Source organism: Balaenoptera musculus, chromosome 3 (genome assembly GCF_009873245.2).
Source record: "Balaenoptera musculus isolate JJ_BM4_2016_0621 chromosome 3, mBalMus1.pri.v3, whole genome shotgun sequence".
NCBI classification, from domain to species: Eukaryota; Metazoa; Chordata; class Mammalia; order Artiodactyla; family Balaenopteridae; genus Balaenoptera; species Balaenoptera musculus.
The window spans coordinates 58,812,958-58,836,536 of record NC_045787.1 but is presented as its reverse complement, the minus strand read 5'-3'; the positions used below and the strand labels follow the sequence as shown (position 1 = coordinate 58,836,536).

Below are 23,579 nucleotides of genomic sequence, written 5' to 3'. Positions count from 1 at the left end.
TGATTCACAAAGGGAGAAAATAACCTCACAGCACAAGTTTGTTTAAGGAGACTAATGAGAACTGGGAGTAATTGTCTTGGATCAGACTTGTTGAGGGTCTAACATTGCTGACCAGGGCATTTATTACATGGCTCTGTGCCTCAATTCATCAAAACACTCATTATGGGCTAATCTGGGTCAGGCACTGTGATTGGTACCATGGAGGCTATCAAGATGACTTTTAAAAAATGATTTACAATATTGTCTTAGTTTCAGGTGCACAGCATAATGATTCAGTATTTTTATAGATTATTTTCCATTATATTCAATAGGTTATTACATGACAGTGGGTATAATTCCCTGTGTTATACAGTATATCCTTGTTGCTTATCTATTTTATATATAGTAGTTTATATCTGTTTATCCCATACCCCTAATTTGTACCCCTACTTCCCTCTCCCCTTTGGTAACCACAAATTTTCTATATCTGTCTGTTTCTATTTCGCATATACATTCATTTGTATTATCTTTTAAGTTTCCACATGTAAGTGATATCATATAGTATTTGTCTTTGTCTGACTTGTTTCACTAAGCATAACATTCTCTAGGTCCATCCAAGTTGCTACAAATGGCAGTATTTCATTCTTCTTTTTTATAGTTGAGTAATACATCACTGTGTGTGTATACATACACACACACACACACACACACCACATCTTAAGCCTATCATCTGTTGATGGGCATTTGGGTTGCTTCCATGTCTTGGCTATTGTCAATAGTGCTGCTATGAACATTGGGATGCATGTAAAAGATGATTAAGTTTTGATCTCTGGCCTCAGAGTCCAGAAATTGCTTACAATACTAAAGAAACCTTTTTTTATTGAAGCCGTGAAGAAAATTCTAAAAACTCTAGCCCCAGTAGAAGGCAGAGGTGTGCACCAGGCACAAGAAGGGCACAAAGGACGGATGCCCCAGCAAGGGCCTGGGTTAATGGCTCCTCCTAGTTGGTTCCACTGGTACCACCTTTGGATCAGAAAGGGGTGGATACCCACTTCCACAGTCTTTCTTTCCTTTTTCTCTCTCTCTTTCTCTCTCATGGAACTCTACCCTCTGTCCACTACAAGAAAGAAATGTCACCACTGGCCCAAGGCATCCTCGGTCACAAACCATCCAAGCGTAAGGGGGATGGTCACAGGAGAAGTGAGCCCAGCCGCTTGTTTACCCTAGTGTCCTCTGCCTGGCCAGCCCCTGCACAGAACAGGTTATCACACAGTTTGACTTCATTTGTGTCATGATGAAACAGAGTCCCTCGAAAACCGAGTCCCTTTGTCAAGTTCATGATTTAACTTCTCTATCCAAAACTTTATTCCCTTTCTTGTCCTGCACCTGTTCCTCCTCAAGATTGAGGAATATCAAAGAAAAAGGGGGATTACAACCGAGCAGGACCCTGTGGAGACTTCCTGAGAAAGACTACCTTCCCCCACCATGTTATCTGCCTGTCTCTTGTTTGTAGAACAACTTTAACCTCTTAAGCTTCCCCTGAGTTCCAAAGAACAAATTTAATCAGAGAAGTGAGAAAAAGGAGAAACAAAGGAAAATGAAAACAGTCAAGCAAGACAAAATAATAATATAGTTGAGCCATTAAACAAAGTCAAGGACTTTTAGTTCCTCCTCAAGGGCCATAGATAGTATTCTGAGCCATGTCCTTGAGCTGTTTTGCAGATAATGAAATCCCCACCAGGTGGAAGACGTTAACTGTATGTTGACCGCAAGCACGTAGACCCCAGACCAGCTGGAACCAGAAGGTTGATGATGTTGACTCCTGATTACCTCACCTCCAACCAATCAGAAGAATGTCCAACAGCTGATCACACAGCCCATCAACCTCTCCCTCAGCCTTTAAAAACCTCTCCTTGAAAGCTACTGGGAAGTTTAGGTCTTTTGAACCCCAGCTGCCCGTGCTCCTTGCTTGGCCTTGCAATAATCGCTGCACTTTACCACGATCCTGTGTCAGTAGACTGCCTTTACTGCACGTGGGCAAGCAGACTCAAGTTTGGTTCGGCAACAATGAGATGATGTCTCTGAAAGTCTTTATAAACCACCGAAGATAATTCTCCTGTGCGATGATGATGCCTACCAATCAGATATTCTGCATCTCACTCTTCCCTCAGAAGGTCCCTGTGAGCCTGTTTTCTTCCTCACCAGGCCATGCTAAGGCCCTGCCCTTCTGGCAATTACTAGCTCACTTCCAACCTCTAAGCAAAACTAAGCTCTCACTCTCTTTGGTCACTGGGACTCTTCCTCCAGGGGCCCAACTCCATTCCCTTTGGCTTAAGGGCACAGCTGCCCTGCAGGTACCTGAGGACCAGGAGTCCCACCTGCCTTTCTCTTAATTGTGAAAATCTTCCTCCCACTCAGACTCTCAGAGACCCACTGTCTTCTGCATCAGCACAGGGTAATTACCTGTCTTCTCCCCTCCAGGTAAGCTTGGCTCTCTTTGGCTTAAACCCAGCAGTTCCCCAGGCCAAATCTGGCACAAGTGTGTGTTGTTTGGTCCATGGAGTGTTGTGAAAACTTTCAGAAAAAATTAGGTGATTATGATAGAATCACTTTGGAAAATATTTTAAGTTTCTCATCAAATTACACACATTTACCAAACAATCCAGCAATCCCTCTCCTAGGAATTTACCCAAGAGAAATGAAACTTCATTCACACAAGGATTTGTACTCAAATGTTCACAGCAATGTTATTCTTAATAGCCCAACTGTAAACAGTCAAAAAGGTCCATCAATTGGTGATTGGATCAACAAACTGTGGTCCATCCATAATGGATGCTACTCAACAACAGGACAGAATGAACCCCTCAAACACCCAACTACATGGACGAATCTCAAAGGCATTATGCTATAGCAGAGTCCAGACGCAAAAATTACATACTCTATGAAGTATTCAATTTACATGAAATTTTACAAAAGACAGAAAACGTATCTTTGCTTACCAGGTGCCAGGCATGGTGGGAGGGACTTGACTGCAAAGGGGCATGAGGTTACTTTTTGGTGATGGAAGTATTCTTTATCTTGATTGAGGTGGTGGTTACAGAATTGTATCCTTTTGCCAAATCTCATCACTTAAATTGATGTATTTTATTCTAGTTTTATTTGTTTCCTTTTGCTCTGTAACAAATTATTGCACACTTAGGAGATTAAAAAACCACACAAATTTATTATCTTCAGTTCTGGAGGTCCAAAGTCCAAAATGGACCTCACTGCACTAAAAGCAAGGCGTCAGCAGAGCTGCATTCCTTATAGAGACTCCAGAGGAGAATATATTTCCTTATATTTTCTAGCCTCTTGAGGCTGCTCACATTCCTTGGCTCAGAGCCCCTTTCCCCTATCCTTAAAGCCAACACCACCAAGCCAAGTCTTGCCCATGCTACCACTTCTCTGCTTCTCTCTTCCTGCTCCATCTTCTGCTTTTAGGGACCCTTGTGATTAGATTGAGCCCACCGGATAATCCATGGTAATCTCTCTATTTTAAGATCAGCTGATTAGCAAGCTTAATTCCATCTGCAACCTTAATTCCTCTTTGCCCTGTAACCTCACATATTCACAGGTTCTGGGAGTTAGGATGGTCTTTGGGGACCATCATTCTGCTGACCACATAGGTATATCTCTATAAAGATACATTTTAAAATTGGTAGATTGAAAATTGGAGAGACTTCAAATAAATACCCAGAATTCTGCCTTCTGGTAAATCAGATCTGGCCACACCACGCTTCAATAGCTGCATGGCTAAACCTGCTGCAGCTGAGTAGCTGCCACCCCTCTAGAAAGGGCACGGACTCTGTCATTTGCTTCAGTCCTCTTTCTTGCCAGCTTCACCTGTTTACATCACCTTGGTCACTAAGATATTTATGTTGGCCATCTCAGTCTTCAACTGTTAAGTCAAATGAAACCAAGACTCTTCTGACCCTTAATACCTCATCTTCCCTTCTAGCCCCACTCCTCCCCAACCCTCCCCCTAACCCATCAGGCTGATGTGCTCCCTCTATCTAATTTGTAACACCATTTGTATGTTGAAGAACACAGTGGAATTCAAAGTGGTCCCAGAAAGGATGTACTCTCAAATCCATCACAGTATTTGAGAAAGAGGTACTCTGAACCCACAGGCTGAAACAGGGAAGATGAGAAGCAAAGCTTGGATTCAGGATTCTTCACTGTTACCCAAGAACAGATGTTTCGCCACACTCCTAGAAGAATCTCTGGCTTCCAGCATGGGGCCAGGCACAGTGTAGATGCACAAAGATGTTTGCCACTCCCAAAGTGCAGTGTAATATCTCATGAGCAATTTAAATAAAGGCTAAATCTCAGTTTGTTTAGTGGTGATGGGGGAAAAGTCCCAGGATACATTTCTTTGTAGGATAACTTAAACACAGAAAAAATTATATTGGTTCCATGACCCTCAACTGATCTCCTAACCCTTGCCAATCATCTCATTCAGATACGCTTTGAATGGTTGAGAAGACTGGGCAAGGGAATATACAAATGGTGGAAATAGCTCATCTCTTCCACTACTACTGGATTAAACAACCAACAAGAGCATTTTCTAGTTAGGACAGTTCATTTGGTTAAGATCTACAGTAACCATCCCACTCTGCTCTAGCCCACACTATTTTCTTTTGCCGTATCTTGCCTCCTTTAATTTTGCCAGATTTAGAGCCTGACCACGGCCGTGTCCCCGTCACACAGTTCTCATGCTCACTGTTTTCCAGCCTCCTTGCAAGTGTCCTCTGGAAGCCCCAGGGCTGCTTTTTGTCCTATACGTTCCACAGTGTGATGGGCAGCACAGCTGAAGAGCTCATTGGAGAGTGAACATTAAGAATGAGGAATAAGTGGAAAATGCAATTTAATCTGTCCACAGGTGGAAACATGCTCCAACATTACATAAAAGATTAGACACTTCCTAAAGAAGAAGCACCTTCCAAACTTGAGAAGAATCCCTGTAGGAATTACTAAGATTTCCCTATCATGCCTTCAACCTCAAACTCTGTCCTATTTAATAATCTGTTCTTCTAACGAGCTCTTCTAGGCATTAATTGTGTATCTTCAGGAATTAATTACATAGGTACGCTCATAGTGGGGTCCAGTTGTGCTGAATGGCGATATTTTCTAAGATACCACACCTGCATCTTTAACTGGGCTTGCCTTGAGACCTTCTAAAAGCAACTCAGAGCAAATCTAAGCTCGATTTTGACAGAGAGACAGCTGCATAAAATATAAATGCTAAATCAGCCCATAAGAGAATAGAAACTTCCAGGTCATTCAGCACCAATGTCTCTGCTGGTAGGTTATGTAAAAATCAAAGTTTGGCTTACTCCTTACAAATGACAGAACACTGTGCTTGTAGAAAACAGATGGTCAGGGCTTCCCTGGTGGTGCAGTGGTTAAGAATCCGCCTGCCAATGCAGGGGACAAGGCTTTGAACCCTGGTCCGGGAAGATCTCACATACCGAGGAGCAACTAAGCCCGTGCACCACAACTACTGAGCCTGCGCTCTAGAGTCCGTGAGCCACAACTACTGAGCCTGCATGCCACAACTACTGAAGCCTGTGTGCCTAGAGCCCGTGCTCCTCAACAAGAGAAGCCACCCCATTGAGAAGCCCGCGCACCACAACGAAGAGTAGCCTCGGCTCGCTGCAACTAGAGAAAGCCTGTGTGCAGCAACAAAGACCCAACACAGCCAAAAAATAAATAAATAAATTTATTATAAAAAAGAAAACAGATGGCAGCTCTACGTCCTTTCACCTTAACAATCTGGGCAAATGAATGGAGTATTCCTTCTGGGGACCCCGATATGCATATGGCAGAAAAACGAAGTCCAGATTCTGTAGCTGGTACCCTAAGATATCAGGGAAGCCTTCTCTACCTTTCCACAAAACTGTAAATATCTCTTGCCCTCTAAGGCAGTTCAATATTATTGATGGAAATGCGGGGAATGATCATATGCTCAAACACGGAACATTTTAGAAGATGATGACAATTTTTATGTCCCCCCCAGGTGACAGTTAATTTAGAAGCACAGAAGTTAGTTACCAAGACTTGGTAATGGTGCTAATTGTAAGCCTTGGATAAGAGACCTAATTAGGTTAATGACGAATTCAGCCCAGCAGGGGTATATTCAGGACAGTTCTTTTCAAAGACACACACACACACACACACACACACACACACACACACACACACACACACACTTTGTCTAGTTCAGAATACAAAGATGTGCAGAGAGATGAGTTGGGGAGCTCTTATGGAACCATAAGGCTATCATTAAGACCTTGTTTTAGAGAGAAAAAAGGTAAGTGTTTTCAGAGTTAGGTTTGATAGTAGGTATCTAACAAGAAAAACATTAGAAAAAAATGAATAATCCCCAACGCCTTTAAAGCAGGGGGGTGCTTTTGGTGGCTGGAAGGCCCTTTCTTTGCTGGAAGGCCCTTTCAATGGGTGCTGCTATGGACCGACCTGTGTCTCCACAAAATTCATATGTTAAAACCCCACCCCACAATGTGACTGTATCTGGAGATGGGATAATTTCTTTAGGAAGTAATTAAGGTTAAATGAGGTTATAAGGGTAGGGCCCTAATTGGATACAAGGAGAGGAAGACAGAGAGCTCTCTCTCTTCCATATGTGGACACAGAAAGAAGACAACCAGGAAGAGATCCCTCAACCAGAAACTACTGACCGGCACCTTGATCTTGGACTTCCCAGCTTTCAGAACTGTGAGAAAATACATTTCTGTAGTTTAAGCCACCCAATCTATGGTATTTTGTTATGGCAGCCCAAGCAGAGTAATACAGGTGGAGTATCTAAGTTTGGAGCTAGAAGCTGGGCAGAGCTGAATTTCTGTGCATAAGAAAGGAGAGTGGGGTGGGCAACGCAGTTAGATTTCTGGAGGAAGGAGACAGATGCCAGTGAAATTACGCACTGTGTGGGGAGAGGGAGAGAGAAGATGCAATGTAGCCTTTGTAGGAAACACAAATGTCAAGTGAGAATTTATGAAGTTGTGGGATAAAAGGTGCGTAATGTAAAAAACCTCTTCTGTCTCATAACATTTTCAGTAGGATAGTTTTAAAAATAACAGAATTCTGGGTGTGACTGGTTTTTCTTATGGCAAATGATGGAGGCTTAGTGCTTAGAATGCTTGGCAAGGGGCTGTGACAGCATCACCCGGATAGATGAGGGGATGGATGGTTGCCATATGGGCCATATACACACACTGTAGAGACCTTAAAAATGATTCCAAATAACCCTCTATATGTTGTTCTTTGAGGACGTTTCTTAGCTTTGGCATGTCTGGAGAACATTTTGAAGAAATGAGAATCAGAAGACTGGTTCCAGTTGCTTATCTTCCATTTTCTGTATCACTTTGGGAAATGACAGACTTTCTATGCAGCAGGTTCTCCATTCCAAAAATGGGAATGACACTTACTGCTGCTTTTGTTCCCAAGATTATTAGAATAAATAAGATGATATATGTGAAAATGCCCTTCAAAGAGTAGTACTAATTTTGTTTTCTACTTTTTATTTTGAAATACAGCCACAGAAAGGTGGAAAGATAGTACAGAGAGATCCCATGTACCCTTCACTTAATTTCTCTCAGTGCTTGGAAATGATTAGATCTTACATAACTGTAGTACAATACCAAAGGTAGGAAACTGACTGTGGTATAATGTGTTCTTCGTCATTTTATAACATGTGTGGATTTATGTAACCACCTGCAATCAAGACACGATTCCATCAACACAGAGATCTCTGGGGGCTGCTCCACTGTAGTCACACCTGCTTCCTTTCTCCTCACCACCCCTACCCCCTGCCAACCATTAATCTGTTCTCCATCTCTATCTTTGTCATTTCCAGAATGTTTTATATCTTTTGAGATTGGCTTTTTCACTCACAAAATGCCCTTGAGGTCTCTACAAGCTGTTGTATCAATTGTTCATTTCCTTTTATTGCTGAGTGGAATTCTACGGTATTGTAGACATTTTGGTTGTTTCCACTTTTGAGCTATTACAAATAAAAGTGTTCTGAATAACCATGTACAAGTTTTTGTGAGGACATACATTTTCATTTCTCTGGGATAAATGCTCAGGAGTGCAATTGTGGGTTGTATGTTAGGTGTGTCTAGTTTTTTTAAAGAAACCCCCAAATTATCTTCCAGAGTGGTGGCACTATTTTGAGTTCCCACCAGCAATGCATGAGACATGCATTTTCTGCATCCTCACTGGCATTTGGTATTGCCATTAATTTTTAAACTAATTTTTATACTCTAAAGTGTATTCACTGTTTGTTTTCAAGACAAACCCTAATGTCAACAGCTTTTGGAGGAGGCACTTCTATCTATAGTAAATGAAACCAACTTTTCTGTTTTTATTTATTGTAGGTTCCACTGTCTCTACTGGAGCTCAAGTTCTCCAGGATTCGTGGAAGACACAGTCTGCTCTCAGGCTGGGATTCACATTTGCTTTGGGGAAGTCTCAGGGATCTAGTAGTCAATTGTGATCTGAGGACTGGGAAAGTCTGGCTCACTGAAATGCTTCGGAGGATTCACTTGTCTGGGGCTTTCTAGAGTCTTGTACCTACATTTTCTGAAACCACCTTGTAAAGGCCATACTAGCCCGAACCATACCGACCTTCATATGGGCCCAGGTTCTCCTCCTGACACACATCAGTGTATGCTAAGCACCTCATCTGAGTGAGGGCCTGGGATAGCTTGTCTCAAATGTCATGTGTTAGTAATTATGATTTATTAAGGACTGCATCTTGCAAAGAAAACTCTCCCCCATGACTTTTGAAGAGCAATCAAACCAATCTCAAAGCTCCTTGGAAGCTTTCTACACTAGAAACTGAAGCTGAATACTTTGAGCTAATTTTTCTTAAACAGTAAGTGTTTTCTTCGGGTTCAGGTGCTGACATTTTGAGTTTGCTGACAACCCTTCCAGTCACCAAAGGAAGGACTCCCTCAGTTCCTGCTGTTTTTTCCAAGCTTTGTTCTCCAGCCTTCCTGACCATTCTGTGAGCTATTCAGTGGCCTTCCAATAAATCCCTTTCTGGTTGAGTTAGCTGGAGTTGCTTTCCATTGCATCCATACAGAAACTAATATAAAAAGACCATACTTAAACTTCTGATTATGAAATACATGAACAGTCCTACAAGATTTTCCTACAAGAGATGGCCAGTTGTCCCCCAGTATCCACTTTATCCTGATTTGTGTTCTCCTTACTCCTTAGAATAGGAGTCGGCTATACATTTCCAAGATGCCCTTGCAGCTAGCTATGGTCATGTGCTGGGGTTCTGGTCAATGAGATTTAAGTGGATCTGTGTGGGGCTTCCAGGAAGATTCTTCATGGGAGCACAGACATACCCTTATATGTCCTTCCTGCTCTGTGCTGCCTAAGATGTGGACCTCCTGGTTGGAATGTGCTAAGAATGGTGGAACTCTGAGATAAAAGGAATTGGGACCTTTGATGATGACCATGGAGCTACCATCCCAGCCCTGGACTGCCTCCACCCAGGCTTCTTTTATGTGATATAAAACAAGTTTCTAACTTATTTATGCCTGTTACTTTTTTTTTTTCTTTTATATCTAGTCAATCCTAATCTTAACTCATACAGATGGTGAAGAAATGGAAGGTGGGATTATGGGAAGAACCTAGAGTCCAGTGATTCCCTAGGATTCAGAAGAAAGCATTTGTTGATTTTTAGCTTCTATGCTCCTATCTACTTCAAAATTATGGTAACTATTAGACCTGTCAATAGGTATTGTTACTTAATATGCTAATACATTTTGATAACTGTATTTTGAAACAACTGGTTTCATTTATAATCCTATTTATTTCATTTTCTGCATTTAAAAACATTATTCTGAAAGGAAGTCTGTAGGCTCCACCTGACTACCTGAGGGACAGATTATAGATCCCAGCTCTGCAGTGTCACCTAGCAGTGTTAGCAGCATAGGAGTCTAGCTCTTCACATGAAACACAAGCAAGAAAACTGCCATATTTTTAAAGCCCATTTCTCCATTTTAATATCATGTGTATAAGATGTGAAAATCAGTAAGAAAAACCTCAACTAAAATTAGAGTCAGGAAGGCCAGTAGAGGGAGCTCTCACACATCATCACTCCCCATCCTTTGCATGTGTTCAACTCTATTTGCATGCCCTGCAGAAAGAAGAGTACCTTGTACCCCCAAACACGAAGAAGTCTACTACCCAGAAGGAAGATTTTCCTCAACCAGCAACAGCCCAGCCAATGAGAAACACCACAGCCCAGCCAATGGGAAGCGGTCACCACCTTGAACTCTTGCTTTCTTCCAATGAATTTTCCTTTGGAACAGCCCCTCCCAACTCCCCTCTTTTCTCTATAAAAGCAAGCTCCCCTCCTTTGATCTCTGGATTTGCCTATGGTCTGCCATAGCTTGTGTTTCCCAAATTGCAATTCCTCTGGCTATAACAGAATTTTGCTGGTAAGATAACTGGCTATTTTATTATTAAAGGTGACAAAAATAATGCACCTGGTACACTGCCTGGGACATAGAAGGGTCTCAACAAATGACTGACATCCCCTCCCTTTCCAGGGAGCTTGAATGGAAGAGTTATGACCTGAGCTCCATGGTGATGGGATTGATGCACAGCAGAAGAGGCAGCTCCTCTAAGTTCACTATACAAACCTCAAAGGTCAGAGTGAGAGTTGAAAAGCACTTCCCCAAACTGTGCAGAACTCTCCATCCCTCAAGGAAGTAGACACATCTTTCGGGTCTGTAGCAGTGGATGGTTTTGTTTTGGGTAGAGGGGCTATTTGCACCCTAGCTGATAAACATGTTTTCCCCAGGTGATGTACCTAGGGTGAGGAGAGAGACAGGAGGGCTGGGGGTGGGAGAGCTGGCCCGTGGCTATGTTTAAGAATGAGAGACCTACCGTGTCTAGGAAGAGTTTGGCCGTTGTTCCTAGCGTAATCCAGAATGGCTACTCTGATCTATGTTGACAAGGAAAATGGAGAACCAGGCACCCGTGTGGCTTCTAAGGATGGGCTGAAGCTGGGGTCTGGGCCTTCAGTCAAAGCTTTAGATGGGAGATCTCAGGTTTCAACACCACATGTTGGCAAAATATTTGATGCTCCACCAGCTTTACCTAAAGCTGCCAGAAAGACTTTGGGAACTGTTAACAGAGCTACAGAAAAGTCAATAAAGACTAATGGACCCCTCAAACAGAAGCAGACAGCCTTCTCTACCAAAAAGATGACTGAGAAGACCATTAAGGCAAAAAGCTCTGTTCCTGCCTCAGATGACACCTATCCAGAAATAGAAAAATTCTTTCCCTTCAACCCATTAGATTTCGAGAGTTTCGACCTGCCTGAAGAGCACCAGATTGCACACATGCCCTTGAATGGAGTGCCTCTCATGATCCTTGATGAGGAGAGGGAGCTTGAACAGCTCTTACACCTGGGCCCCCCTTCACCTCTGAAGATGCCTCCTCCACCCTGGGAGTCTAATCTGTTGCAGTCTCCCTCAAGCATTCTGTCGACCCTGGATGTTGAATTGCCACCTGTTTGCTATGACTTAGATATTTAAATTTCTTAGCACTTTATAGTCTGTGCGTATGTATTAATAGTTTGTATTAATAAAGTAATTCTTTGTTTAACAAAAAAAAAAAGAATGAGAGACTTCTGAAATACTTGCTTCTGTTCTGGGTACTATGAACAAGGGAACATACTCACAGAAGAAATGGCCATACACTTAAACTGTGATAATGCCTTTTTGATCTCACATTCATTTCTTAAGCCCTTAAAGACTATCATTATTGGGGTTTTTTTGGGGGGGGGGTGCTGTTGTATTTTATGACTGCATGGCAGTCATAGAGTGGAGGAAATCTGAGTCCAAGGGTCATTTTGTTAAAATGAAAGATTGGATTGATCCTAAAATGGACAAATTAAGAAATCATATTGGTGTATGTTGATGTACCGAATTGATTCCCTTTTCAGTGTCTTACTCAGACACGTGAGCATAAAATCTTCAGGGCTGTGACATTCCGTGAAGTATGGCAAAGCTGGGCAGCAGGGCTTGGCGTCACCTGCTGCCTGCCTGTCCTGGCTGGGCTGGTGCGTGGGATCCCAGCTCTCATTTTATCCTTCCCCTGCCTTCCTGGAGTGGGCGCAGAATACTGCGGCATGCCTTACAAGTTCCGTTCCTGTGCCTTTCCCCATTTTATCCGTCTCCACAACCTTCAAATGATAAGTGAACAGTTAAGAAAACATAGTTAGGAAAAGGGGAGTAAAATCTTTTTAATATTCCAGTTCTTTCTTCCTCCCCCACCTCAACTTCAGCCCCATCTGTGGAAAGAAAAAACTACACTTAACGAACTACTTCTGTCTGGCACTGTGCTAAGTAACCACTTTTTTTGTATATAGTCCTGTAGTACAGCAACCCTGTAATGGGTATTATACCCATTTTGTAGATGAGGAAACTGAAAGTCAGAGAGCCTAAGTAATTGCCCTAAAGGTGACAAAGCTAGAGAATGGCAGAGATGGCTTGGAACCAGGGCCTGTCATATCTAAACCCATGTGGACTACCTGTGTCCAGAGTGTAGGACACCTTGCAGCTGAGACAGAGCTTGGCTCTGGGGATGTCCATGTAATAACCCACAGGTCAGCTGGTCATGTATGCCAGCAGGTGAGGGCCATCAGGCTCTCGTTCTTTTTACCCAGGGAGTGGCACCAAGGCCTTTAAAATGAGTCTTTATATAGGATGTGCCCTTTTGAGTATTAATTCATCCAACAAGTAAGTGAATGGAAGATTCTGATTCATTGGGTTGCAGGTAGTCAAGATGTTACAGTATTGTTTTTTCCTTGATTCTCTCTCATTATCTTACATTTTTTCTTATTTTTTCTTCTGTCTGCTTCCTCTGATCTTCTCACCCTCTAGGTAAACTTTACACATTTTACGCATTTTAGCTCATTCTCCCTCTTTCCCCATAGCTCTGAGCTCACACTGGGCTGTGCTGACAGAGTCTGGGTATCCCGTGTAGGATATGAACCTGTTAGCAATAACAGCTACCATTTTTGAACATGAGTTATGAACTAGGTGCTCTAACATGATCATTACACTCAATCTCAAAATGCTGACTTTGGAAACAGGGCTGGGGCTACTGAAAAGCTTGACAAAGCTCACACGCCCAGAAGCAGCAGGGCTGAGACTCAAAATCAGCTATCACTGTTGCCTCTTGCCCTTGGCCACAGTGCTTTCCTTCTTGTCAACAAAATGTACACAGCCTTCCCCGTTTCCTTCCTCAATCAGACAGCTACTCGACTATCCCCTCCTCCCTTCATTCCAGTTTCACCATTAGGGAGAAGAAATGTATTAGCTTCACACCTCTTGTAACTAAAGGAAGTAGAAGACATCTTGATAATTCAGACAACCTTGGGACTATGTGTGTTTTTAAGCCCAGACATCACATAGCTGGAGGGGGAGGGCTGGGCTGGGCTCAGGCACTATGGGCGTCCCCAGTTGGCCCTGGAGGTCTGCAGCATGGGGTAGGCGATGGAGGCAGTGGGGCTGCTCTAGCCCGGGTGCCATGGGCTTTAAGAGCTGAGGCGTTTCGTGCTGAGAGCCTTCCCACTTAGCTAACTGAATGTCCTTGCTGTGCACGGTCACCACCTCGGCAGGGGATAGTACCTCATCTGATGTGCAAGTGAATGTAAGCAGAAACTAACACACCACTGTAAAGCAATTATACTCAATAAAGATGTTGAAAAAAAAAAAAACAAAGAAAGAAAGAAAATGACGACAGAGAGTTTAATGGAGCAGACAGCACAGGAACCTGGCAGCAACTCCAAAGCCTGGGACTCAATGAAAGCTCTCAGCCAAGGAGGGAAAGGGCCTGGGATTCAGCTCCCTGTCCCACTTTCCCCTTAAGGCACTGGGGCTTCCATTCAATGCTGAGGTGTCCTGATTCATAGGGGACGTGGGGGAGGGAAGAAAGGCTGCAGGGCAACCTTGGCACCTGTGCCATCTGTTCCCTGACACAATGCTTGCTCTTTTGTGAACCAGAAGCCAGTCTGTGGGTCAGAAGTCGTTGGCTTGAGAATGGGTGTGGGTCAAGAGGAACCACACTTTCTAACACCTGCTCTCAGCTGCTACAGGCCCCTGAGCTTTGAGGCCAAGGTGTTGACTTCTGGGTGGGTTATTCTCTCCCCCTCCCTTACTTTATGGGGACTGCTCTTTGCCACAGGGGGAGAAAGGGTCCAGAGGCTGCTGGCTGGAAGGAGCTGGTCACAGGGAGGTGGTGGACGGGAAAGGTGCCTGGTGGGATGACATCCGTATTCTGCCCCCTGACGCCCTGTCAGAGTGCGGACCTTCAGGAGCTGGCGTCCATCTGACTCCAGGGAAGTTTGCAGCCCCAAGAGCAGTGATGGGAAGGTAAAGCGCATCGTCATCTGACGCCTGTACAGAAACTTGGTTGGCTGCAGGCCAGGTGAACCCGAGGTCCCTCAGGAACTTCTGGCACAGCCCAAGTCTTAACTAGCCAGCCCCTGCAGAAAGGGTCCGAACACCCTTTCTGAAAGTTGTGTCTAACTTCCTAAGAATCCCTCCAGGTTTCGTTACAACATCCTTAGTGACCAGCTCAAGGTCTGCTTTGCATCAGAAGCTTGTCTGGAGCCAGAATTCTGGTCTCACGGCACATGCTCAGGCCTTACGCACTGACTGCTCAGCCACAGATGCGGAAAGGTGACGCCCAGAAACACAAGAGCACCTGCTTTCCCCATGACTGTATGCATCATCTATCCCTTGACATCCTTGCCATGTGGATGCCAATTACTGATTCCTTCCCTCCAGGGCAAATGTTATTACCAGTGTGAGAGGGGCCAGTACCTGACTCTGAGTTGCTTTACTGTGGCCTGAATTCCTTCCCTGCTGGGTGAAAATTCAATACACTGTACAGGGTGGTGCTCAGGGGTCTCCTGAATGAAAGATAGACAGGCAAGGACCTGCATGCTCTCTGGTTATTTCTGTGGGCTGCGGCATCATTTATACCCTGCAGAATTTCAGAGGGAAAACAGAAAGCTTCTTATTTTTTCAGAGGTAATAGGGAAGGTGCATGGACTTTTAACCCTTTGTCTTTTTTAAGTAGAGTAAAAAGATGTGTCATTGGAAAGAAGAGATATCTAGATGTTAGTTACTTTTAAAGTGTGATTCTGAACTGGATGAATGGAAAAGCCCTTTAGCCTGGATGAAACCAACAATATTAAAACTCAAACACCAACTGAATAGCAGGTCAGGCTCGCTCTTTGCTCCCATTCAGAGCTGCCCTGTATGTACATGACGAAGTCCCAGGGGCTTCGGGCATCACCCACTGGGAGAGGTACAGAGCTGACGAATCTCAATCTGGGCTGCACGTGAGAACCACCTGGGGGCTTTAAAAGGATAGATGCTGAGTCCCCAGCCCAGAGAATCTGACTCATTTGATCTGCGGTAGGACCCAAGCACGGGTATGTTCAGGGGGGGTGCGGGAAGTGGTAAACTTCTGTTAAAAAGTGCTTATGAAAAAGTGTAACCTCCATAGAGTGACAGGCACAAATCTTGAGCACCCAGCTGAATGAATTTTTATGAATAAATACTCTTGAAACCCACCCCATCCCCATCCAGATACAGAGCACCATCCCCCAGAAGCCTCAGCACAGGACTTTTAAAATTAAACTCTTTTATTTTGAAAAAATTAAAACTCTTCAAGTTGCAAGAGTATAAAATGAACTCAGCAAGGGTATTTTAAAAATCTTCCCTGTTGATTCTAATACACAGACAGGATTGACAGCAGTAATTTGCTGTTTTTGTTTTTGTTTTTTTGTGTTTTTTTGCCACATTTCTGGCCATGGAAAGCCTTCAGTAAAGTATGGGCATACGGTTTTAATTTTCTGTTACTGATTTCTTAACCAGGTCATTATTGGTTCCTTCAATATAGAAATTAATGTCAGCCTCAGATACATTTAATTTTGTTGTATTGTGACTGTCTTTGTAACTTTTCAAGCATTGTTTATGATTCACAACCTCCCTCTTTCTGGCTATATATGGTTTAGGTGGCCCTTTTTGCTCAAATAAGAATACCTTATGTGTGCTTGGGAAAAATAAAGATGGAGATCATGCTAATCTTTTGTGGGTCGGCCACTGACAGTTGGCAAGGCCAGAGACAAACCTGGAGCCCTCCACAAGGCTCCTCACAGTTCAAGGGCAGGGATGTGTGAAAGGCAGGAGTCCAGGGAGCTGAATACTGACTGAGGAAACAAAATCAAAAACAAAAGCAATCATGTCCAGGCCTGGTGGAAACAGGCAGACTGCAAAGGCCAACCTGAGTTATGAGTCTAGGGAGGCCAGCAGGAGAAATTCTGAGATGTGATGGGAAGGGAGGACCAGGAAGGGGGCAGCAATAAAGCCAGGAGCCAAGAAGCTGTGCTGTCACCAGAGGCTGAGACACAGAACATTCTGGCCTCAGAAGGAATCCAGCTGCCAGGCTGTGCTCTGTGCAAGTACCTGGCAGAGATGGCCAGTGGGGCTGTAATTGTGACGATCTGCACCTGGCACCTTTTTTCCATTTACACAAAGGCTGCGTATGGACTAGCGGTGGCTCTGGGGGCAATGCTGGGTACAGCCGGACTCTGCCCAGGCCCTGCATCTCCCTTTTGTCTCCTGATACATAGTTCCTAAGGAGCAATTCCTTACGTGGTAGCTAAGTGACTCTTCCATTTGGAACAGCGAGCTGAGTGGGGCGGGCGTTAGACACCGCCATACAGGGGAAGGTTCTTAGGGTGGCTGAGGTCCTCAGGTCCCAGATGAAGGAGGAGAATCTCCTTTAATTCCTCAGATGGTGGCAGAGGACAAGCCTCACGGTGGATATGGGTAACTGCCTATATGAGGGCATCTCTGGCCCAGAAGAGACCAAAGAGTCTAAAAATGAGAAACCTATCACACTCAAATGTTTGGCAAAGAAAAGTTCTCTTCAGGCCCCGTAACCAATTTCTTATGTCTTGTGTATTTTTGTTGTTGTTGTTAAATACAATTTTGGTTTGTATATAACTTTTTAGGTTTATTAAAAGAAAGAGTGTGACAACATGAATTTTATAGCTCAGTATGAAAAACAAATCACAATGCATCTGAACACTGAAGTATGTCTTGTCTTTGATTTTAGCAACGAGTTAAATTCACTTAAGGTTTTTCCCTAACAGAACTATGCTTTATAATGAAAAGCTGCTCTGTTCTTAAAAAGAAAAAAAAAGAAAAAAGAAAAAAAGCAGAAAAACAGAAAATGAGCAAGGAGTGAATTTTTGAAATCTAATTTTTTAGATTGATTAGATTTTAGATAGAACAAAGAATGAGTTTTTGAAGCCATAGTGGTTTTAACATACATAGTACTCATAGTTTGCCAACTTCAGCCTGTTTTCATACACATACACACACTCATACGTGCACAAATATAACCAGAACACGTCCCCTCCCCTTTCCTTACATATTGAATTCAATTCCTAGATTCCGTTAACCTCTCCCAGTACTTCATTGTTTGTGGGTGAAGAAACTGGGAGCTTGTGCCTTCTGAGAGGGCAAGTACTGCTCAGAAACATGAAGCCTTCAAGTATTCTGAGGTGGCAGGAACGGTTAAGTGCTTAGGAGAAACTGAGGAAGGGACCTGTGGAGCAAGGGTGGTAGAGTCACCTCTTAAGTTCTGCAAATTGATGGTCCTTGACAAGATGGGATTCTTCCTGCTCCCATCCCAGTTCTGAGCTGCCAGAAGAGGTGAGGCTGACATGGGCTGAGCCTTGGACCAAGCCCAGAGGAGACGAATAAAGGCACTTGTGGGTGCCTTCTGTGCATGACAGTCCCCAGAACAGTTGTAAGTCATGTTGCCTTATATGCTGATTATGATCTATGCATCCTTTCACCTCCACTTATGTGGGGACCCCAGAGTTGATAGCACAAAGGAAACAACAGAAAGCAGTGGCATTAAAAATAGCAAAATGAAAAAGTATTCCTAAATGATCACTGGCACAGTCTTATCTTACACAGATCTCTATGAGGGGGGTGGGAGTCCTAGACATTACAAGAGGGAGAAAGATGATGATGACAGTGTTGTTCTCATAACAGCATTTATGAGAGAGGAAAGGGATGGGAATGGAAGCTGAAATAAAACAAGATGACTGCCCGGCTGGTGCAAGGCCAGCCTCTTACCGTAGTGTGGGATGATGGCCCAGGCCATGGCAGAGGCGTAGATGCCGCCGATCATCCAGAACATGCACAGCCAGCTCAGATGCTCACCCCGCTTCTCTCGGGCCAGCACTTCAGCAAAGTAGGAGAACACGGTGGGAATGGCTCCTCCAATCCTGCCAAGAGGTACAGAGGATACGTGAAATCAGGGCCTGTACAGCCAATGTGAAGTACAAAGGGCAGAGCCAAAGCAAGCTCTAACAACACATGCTCTCTCTCTATCCCAGCATTTCAAGGAAGGTATATTTTCTATCATTTAGTAACTTTAATCTTGAACCTGCAATTAAGCTATGTTACCAAAAGGTGGCAGTGGTGTCCCATTCCTGCGCTCTACAGAACTTAGCTTAAGTTCTCCATGGACTTTCTGTTCCTTGTTGAACATTCTACATGATATTTATCAAAAAAAAAAGAAAGCCCACAATATGTGGTATAATCTAGGGAATATTTTACTTAACACATTAGAAAAAGAGATAGTATGATTATGTCCTGTCCATTACCTGGAGACTTTGGAAACAGCTTCAAACACCTCGAGAGGGCTGTCTGCTACCTATACTTACTACCCCACAGCATTGGTCCTGGAGCCCAATCTGGCTGACGTGTCAGCAAACACAGGACCAACAGGGTTGCTTCCTAGACTGGCTCTGGTCCCAATCCAGCAGATACTGCTGAACGAGTACGAGCTCCTGGTTTAGATACCAATAGTACAATGCTTCCTTCCAGTCCGGGTGATTATAAGAGATGCTGACTGATTTCTGGATAGAGGATATAAACAGTGACCTCTATCCAGGTTAAGGGTTCTCAAATGAGGGTCTATGGAATAAAAGTTTTGTCCATTCTGGGGAGATGGGCCATATAGATCTCATCAGAATTTCAAACTGACCTTAACCCCCAAATTTTAAGAGCTATTGCCTAAGAAAGTAAGGTAGTATGGGAAAAAATTACTATCATTCCAAACAATATGTGAATTCTTAAACTTTTTATAAAATGTGCAACAATATAAGCAAGTTGTAAAGACAACATCTAGTGATACAGTTTTAAAAATATGTATTGATTCCTTTATGTTCAGAATTCTGTAAGGAAAACTACTGACATTTCATGTAAATTTGATGTCAAGGTGTAACTCATGTATTTATTCATTTAGCAATAACTGATTTCCTTAGAGCCTTTGATATGATAAAGAAGTACAGGCAGTGACCTTAGCAAATGTGATTAAGAGAAAGGCCATCTCTGCAGCAAACTAGATGTACCAAATGAACTGCAGGGTTCATAATGTCACTCTGCATCAACTAGTAGGTCAAAGTATGGCATCATTTCAGAAGTCTGCCCCTGCTTATAGTAATGTGGTAGTTATCTACTGCTGGATATAGGCAGACCACCTAGAACAGTGCTTTTCAATCTGTAGGCTACAGAATTAATTTAGTAAATGTAAACAGCATTTAAAAAATTGAAATAGAGATGAAATATTTGAGTGACACTCAAGTAATAAGGATAAGCATCATTTCATGAAATTTTGTGTCCTTAATATATTTATAGCATATAATGTATATTTGTATATGTATGTGAGTATACATATATATTTAATATATAACTTTATATACTTATATATATAAATGTGTAATGAGTCACAATGTATTTCTTAGTGAGAGCTGCTGTTCAAAGAGTTTATATTTTTCTAAATAAAGCAGTTTTTTATTTTTTAAAATAAATTTATTTATTTATTTATTTTTGGCTGCCTTGAGTCTTTGTTGCTGCACGCGGGCTTTCTCTGGTTGTGGCGAGCGGGGGCTACTCTTCGTTGCAGTGGCAGGCTTCTCATTGCGGTGGCTTCTCTTGTTGTGGAGCACGGGCTCTAGGGATGCTGGCTTCAGTAGATGTGGTGCTCAGGCTCAGTAGTTGTGGCTCGCGGGCTCTAGAGCACAGGCTCAGTAGTTGTGGCACACGGGCTCATTTGCTCCGCGGCATGTGGGATCTTCCTGGACCAGGGATTGAACCCGTGTCCCCTGCATTGGCAGGTGGATTCTTAACCACTGCGCCACCAGGGAACTCCTCAGAGAGTTTAAAAATCATTACCTTAAAGCATCTGTATCTGTTCCTCTGGGCTATGAATGTGACAGTTCTACCTAAAATCCCTGTATGACTCCACATGACTTCAGATGCAGCCCATGGCAACTTAGCGCCATCACACCAGGGGTAGCCAGCCAGGACCAAGTCCATCAACCAGACCCCCAAACAAGAAGCAGATGCTGTGATGAACAGTCACAGCTGGCTATAAACCACACCACATAGACTCACACAGTTCTCTGCCTGGCTTCTTGAGGACCTCACACCATGCTCGGACAGCTAGCTGAATTTAAAAATTCAACGAAGATTTGAACAGATTTGAAATGGTTCCATCACAGCACACAATTTTAATGGGAAATAAAATGTGTCATAAATCATTTAATGCTACTCCTTTTGTCATCTGATGTGAAAAATCTGTTTCTGTGCATCATGAAGTCCCAGGTTCCTAATCTGTGCCTTCACTTCTCAGTGCATAGGAAGAGTCCCACTGTTTACGGATTTTTCACATCCTAATTAATGTTTCATCAGGATTCTGGACACTCTGTATGTAAGAGCTATAACTTACACTTCATAAAGGCACAATTGCGTGTCAGGATATGCCAGGCCGCTCTGAACCAAGACGAATGTACACCAGGGCGGCTAAAAAGGCAAGTGGGAGACTTGCCTGTTAGTTTTAAACAAATCACTGTTGCATAAAAGAACGCCAACTTTAGGGCTTTTAAACAATCCTGCTGGTTTTGATTCAATGCCTCTTTTTTAAGGTTTTTTTTGTTTGTTTTGTTTTTTGGATTTTTTTGCATGGATGTCTCAACGTCTTTAAAGCAGACCACAAGGAACTCTAAAATCAAGGGCTAAATGAGTCTGAAGAACGAGGGAGGGAGTGTGCTTAAATCCCTTGCAAGGTCCTTCAGACTCAGGAACCTAAAAAACAATCCAAGCATTCACATTTCTCACTGTGGGCTGATCATCTATTTTGGGGAAAACATTACTCCTCATCTTACTGTGACATCCTTCAAGCAGAGAAAAAACATTACAGCATGCTGTATTATTAACTATTACTAGCATTTCATACCCCATCAGAGTGCTTACACTAGACGGGAGGGTCTTAGAAGTTGAGGACTATATTGTGTTCATCTTTGAATCCCTTATCTGGCCCACTGAGCATGCACTAAGTGCTTACTCAGAAGAACTGAATTTCCCAAAGACTCTCCGGTGATATAGCGGAGACGTAATCTGCTCTGACGACCTAAACATCTCCAGTGCTGGGCCAATATGACCTGAGAAGTTGGGGGTGCTGGAATGTTAGTTCTGAGAGCAGCAGAGCCCCCAAAGAGTTCTTGAATTACTCTATGTCTTAGTTGCCACCCTTCACCACCAAATCTTATATAATCAAAGTTTCCCTCTACTACTCTACCTCAATATTTTGTGTGAGGGGCTATTACATTTCCTTATTTGTTTTATTGTACTAAGATACAATTTCTGAGAATACTTGAAGAGATAAAAATATTAAAATGGCAGTTTTCAAATTCCCACATATCAGTGGTTGTTAAATAGGGCTGATTTTGCTCCCCTCTCCTAGCAGACATTTGACAGTGTCTGGAGATATTTTTAGTTGTTACAACTCAGAAGTTGCCACTGGCATATAGTGGGTAGAGGCCACGCGTGCTGCTAAAGATCCTACAGTATACAAGGCAGTCCCTCACAACAAAGAATTATCCAGCCCCAGATATTAATAGTGCTGAGGTTGAGAAATGCTTGCAATGGGGATTTAATATGGAAAAATATGATATTTTATATTAAAAAGCCAGAATATAAGGCATAAAATAGTTATCTTTTACATTGCTTGATGGGTAACACATGTCTAAATTCAGTCAACATGGAGAGCTTTTTTGCTGTTCCTTATATAATGATCAGTTAGCTGCTGTTGAAGTTTTCTCAATTTCATTTCTGATGGAATATTTACATAAATGAAGCAATCAGATCAGGGTGGTTTATAAAGAATTTTTCTCACAATTGGATATTAAGTCTATTTTATTAGCTGTCATAAAGGGTCAAATCTTAATTATCCATGGTAATAGGAGGCAAAAAGGGAATAATAATTGAAATGCACACTATTATAGGTGGAAGATTAGTCAGATTCAAAATAATTGAATTGACACGAATGAAACAGAATGTTGATATTTGGAATTTGAGCTGGAGTTATTCCCTAAGTGCTATTAATTTTAGGTTTTTACAACTTTAAGTATAGAAATATAAAGAAAGTAAAAAATCTGTATTAGAACACATCACTAGAATAAACTGGGACCACACCCTCACCCCACTGCATGTGTGTGCATGCATGTGCAGGAACACACAATACATCCCTCAAAAGGTCTGCAATACTCCATAGTAGGCATCAAGTAAATATCATGAAACATATTTACTTTCCTCAATAATTTAAGACAAATTCACAAATGAGATACTGTATATGGCAAAGGGTGTATCAGCTTTACAGACAAAATTTCTCCTCTGTTGGGAACACGAGACACTTAAGTTGAATGGGTTTAGCATAGCAGGATGAAGGAGAAGGCCAAGCATTACTGTCTCCACAAACCTCCTTGAAAAACTGGGAAGCCTGACTGTCCTAGGCCTGCAAATTTCACAGCCACACCTGGCATCACTCCAGCCCTGATGACAGCTCAGGGGTGGACTAAGATTGTCCCTGTACCTTGTGATACTGATGTATGCTGGTTATTGAGGCGAAGAGGGGGAGGGGGTTAGGTTTCTGCAGTGCAAGAAGGAGGTTGTAGACAAAAAGGCTAATTGTACTTAAAATGGCTCAAAATATGACGTTCAGGGGAGAAATGATAGAATGATGACTTCTTGTCCTGAGGAGGAATTCTACCGAGTAATTCTGTTCTGCTTTAATTCTTCAGCTGAGCATGTAACGAAGAGTAATTTCATTCTAACTTATTTCACCATGTGACTGTCAACCAGTCTTGTACCTCAGTCTTCCCCTTCCACTGGGAAATGGGGTATTATATGAGAACATAATTAAGGAGGAAGTTCAATAACCATTGTAAAGTCATGTGTTCCATACAGATAATAAGAGCTGACTCTGGTGGCTTTATTATGGTAAGTATTACGGGTTTATAAAAAGACTAGTGAATGGTGTAGTCTATGCCGGGAATCACAATTACAAATAAGTCGCATGAAAAATATCCTTTTAATCCTTACTCAGAATCAACAAAAAAGGAAGGAAGA

The 23,579-nt window shown here is 42.7% G+C and overlaps 2 protein-coding genes across 2 annotated transcripts in view; one reads left to right on the top strand and one right to left on the bottom strand.

Moving 5' to 3' along the window:
- Positions 1–23,579, bottom strand: part of SV2C (synaptic vesicle glycoprotein 2C) — a 180,775-nt gene that overhangs the window by 79,942 nt on the left and 77,254 nt on the right. Inside the window, exon 3 of the mRNA XM_036847430.1 lies at positions 18,240–18,391. Within this exon, the coding sequence (XP_036703325.1) occupies positions 18,240–18,391 (152 nt within the window). The remainder of the gene's footprint in view (positions 1–18,239; positions 18,392–23,579) is intronic.
- LOC118892677 (securin-like) lies at positions 10,962–11,670 on the top strand. Its single transcript, XM_036847431.1, has one exon. The coding sequence runs from the start codon at positions 10,992–10,994 to the stop codon at positions 11,598–11,600; it is 609 nt and encodes a 202-aa protein (XP_036703326.1). The 5' UTR covers positions 10,962–10,991; the 3' UTR covers positions 11,601–11,670.

Coding starts and splice junctions, on each gene's coding strand:
- LOC118892677 (XM_036847431.1), top strand. CDS start 10,992: ATGGCTACTCTGATCTATGTTGACAAGGAAAATGGAGAACCAGGCACC.